The 2,500-nt window shown below is 47.2% G+C and overlaps 1 protein-coding gene across 1 annotated transcript; it reads left to right on the top strand.

Annotated features, from left to right (window-relative positions):
- Nucleotides 1-2,309: 2,309 nt before the first annotated feature.
- EMWEY_00040640 (hypothetical protein) lies at nucleotides 2,310-2,398 on the top strand (the record flags this gene model as incomplete). The annotated part of the gene is made up of 1 exon (XM_013482585.1): nucleotides 2,310-2,398. A coding segment is annotated over one exon (89 nt), but the record flags the coding sequence as incomplete, so codon positions are not given.
- Between the last annotated feature and the right edge of the window lie 102 nt (nucleotides 2,399-2,500).

The following is a 2,500-nucleotide window of genomic DNA, read 5'->3' as shown; positions in this document are numbered from 1 at the left end:
TCATGGACTGGGCCCATTAAGGGTTAAGACCTTAAGGGTCATTAAGTGCGTGAGTTGGGATACAAGAGGAGACGCATGTGTGTCTGTTTTATTTGTGTTGACTGCGGGGTAAGTTGTTGACCCAACAGTTAAGATACCATGAGGGGACCACCATCACTCAGTAGGGAGAGTAGAGTACGGCACAATGACGCCACCATAGAACGTATCCCGTAGATAGATTAGCGGCAATCCCAAGGAGAAAAACGGGAAGACATCGTCCTTAGCTGCGCTTGTGCTTAAACCAAGGCATTTACAAACTGGCAGCCTGCGGCTGGGAGACAGGGGGTTGTTAGCCCGGTCATGATGGCCTACAAAGGAGACAGAGGGAGACGATCCACATATCTTGCTAAGAGAAATTGAGAAGAAGTCAGTACTGTTGAAGAGAGCTATGCTCAGGGCAAAGCCAGGGAGGACAGAAGGGACAGTGTGGGCTGTGGTCATCAGCACCATCCCCTCTTGTCCCCAGTGTTGTTCCCCCAAACCAGTTTTGTACCATACAGTTGACATTCTTGAGTGTTAATGTCTCCTAATTGTTAACAGCCACTGGTATGCATAAGGTCTCTGATGACCCTGAGACCCCAAACCCCTTTTGTTGCTAATTAAGGGGACTTTCTCGCAAACATTACCCGCTCAGTGGCCCAAGGGTTTGTGGCTAGTGCGGAGAGAAGTTACACTACACCTTTCCGCACCTATGAGGCAAGGTGGAGAGCTTGAACCCCTATCACCAGGACTCGTTGATAAAAAGAGAGAAGATAAGTTGCATTCTAAGAAATTTTTATGCTAAGCTTTTTGTCTTGGCTGCATTATTTCCTTACTTCCCTATGTAACGAGAAATCTTGTTATACACCCCACAAGTTTGCATACCTCATAACCATTTGCTATATGTACTAACCCTCTGGATAGTTGCTAAGTACTTCCTCAGGTACCAGCAGCCAGGCAGCATGCAAGCAACGGCAAAACTACCCATGACAGAGAAGCTTGCTGCACAGGGGCTTGTGCAGCAGGGCTCAAGAAGCCTAAAAGCTATGGAGGAAGAAAACAGCTGCCCTATAAGGTGTAAGATCTTTATCATTGTTACTCTGTCTCAACTCTTAGCTGTATTAAGCTAAATTAGAGACCCCTCCTTATCCATAGCTTTGCATCTGTCACCGATACAGTGCTGCATCTGCCACTCGAGGTGACTCGAGGTGACTCGATGACCACAATGATCTACGTAAGAGGCACAGTGTTAAGGGTAAGAGCACCACTAAAAAGAAGCTAATAACTGTCTACCTAGTCTACAACTATCTTGTGCATAGCTACTCAATGCTCTTGGGGTGGGGGAGATACGGTCTCAGTTGTGTGTAGCAAAAGGCAACTTGCTGCAGCTAATGGGGGACATCAGTCCCCTTCGCTGCAGGAGCACAGATCTATTTTCTGCATGCAATAGCTCTGTAATCACTAGCATCTGCTTAGATTTAGACTAACTACTTGTGTCTTATTTGCCTGCCTTAAGACGAAGGCAGTATAGATGTGGCTGCAGCAGAGAGAGGGGCGGGAGAGAGGGAGAGGGAGGGAGGGAGAGAGCGATATACATGGAAAGAAAGAGAGGAAGGGGAAGAGGGAAGGAAAAAGAAAGAAGGAAAGAAGGAGAGAGACTAACTAATGGGCTCCATCAATCTATGTGTATGCCACACAGCTCGGGCTGGTGGTGGGTAAGGAAGGGCATAGCAGCAGGGAAGAGAGTTGCTGCTTGCTCATTAATAGATAAAGTTGTATGTAAACTTAACAATAATAGAATTAAACATGAAAAAAGAGAATTAAATTTAATTAATTAAATAAAAAGAAGGAAGAAACAGCCATTGGCCCGCCGTCCTCGGGCCCCCCGTGGTGTGCCACCGCCACCATGTGCTTGTTATAAAGAAAAGGGGGAAAAAGAGAACAAATTAATATGTTTATATTCTTATTTATTATACAAAATAACAAAGGATATTATAATTAATAAATAAATGCAAGAAGAAAGCCACAGACAACACAACGCTACAACAGGACCGCAGCAGCAGCCACACCGCAGCAGCAGCAGCAGCTGCTGCTGCTGCTGCAGCCGCGGCTGCGGCTGTCCTGGTTGCTGCAGCAGCAGCAAGCAACCATGGGAGGCGCGGCTGTAGCTGCAGCGAGCGTGTAAAGGGCTTTTTGGATATTGCTGAGCGTTGTCAGCCTGCTGCTGTACAATTGAAACCCCAAACCCTAAACCCTAAACCCTAAACCCTAAAGCCTAAACCCTAATTACCATGGCGCCTAAAAGCAAGGGCACAAGAGTGAACCTCCGCGACCTGCAGCGCGAACTGCAGACCACCACCATTCTTCCTGATGCTCCTCGGTACGTTTATTCCCTTTTTATGCTCCTTATTTCCTTTATATAAAAGGGTACGCAGCAAAGGGAAGGTACTTCTTGGGGGCCCCCCCCCCTCACCCCCCCCCC

Source organism: Eimeria maxima, genomic scaffold, assembly GCF_000499605.1.
Source record: "Eimeria maxima Weybridge genomic scaffold, Emw_scaff674, whole genome shotgun sequence".
NCBI lineage: Eukaryota > Apicomplexa > Conoidasida > Eucoccidiorida > Eimeriidae > Eimeria > Eimeria maxima.
This window is presented reverse-complemented; position numbering and strand designations above follow the sequence as displayed.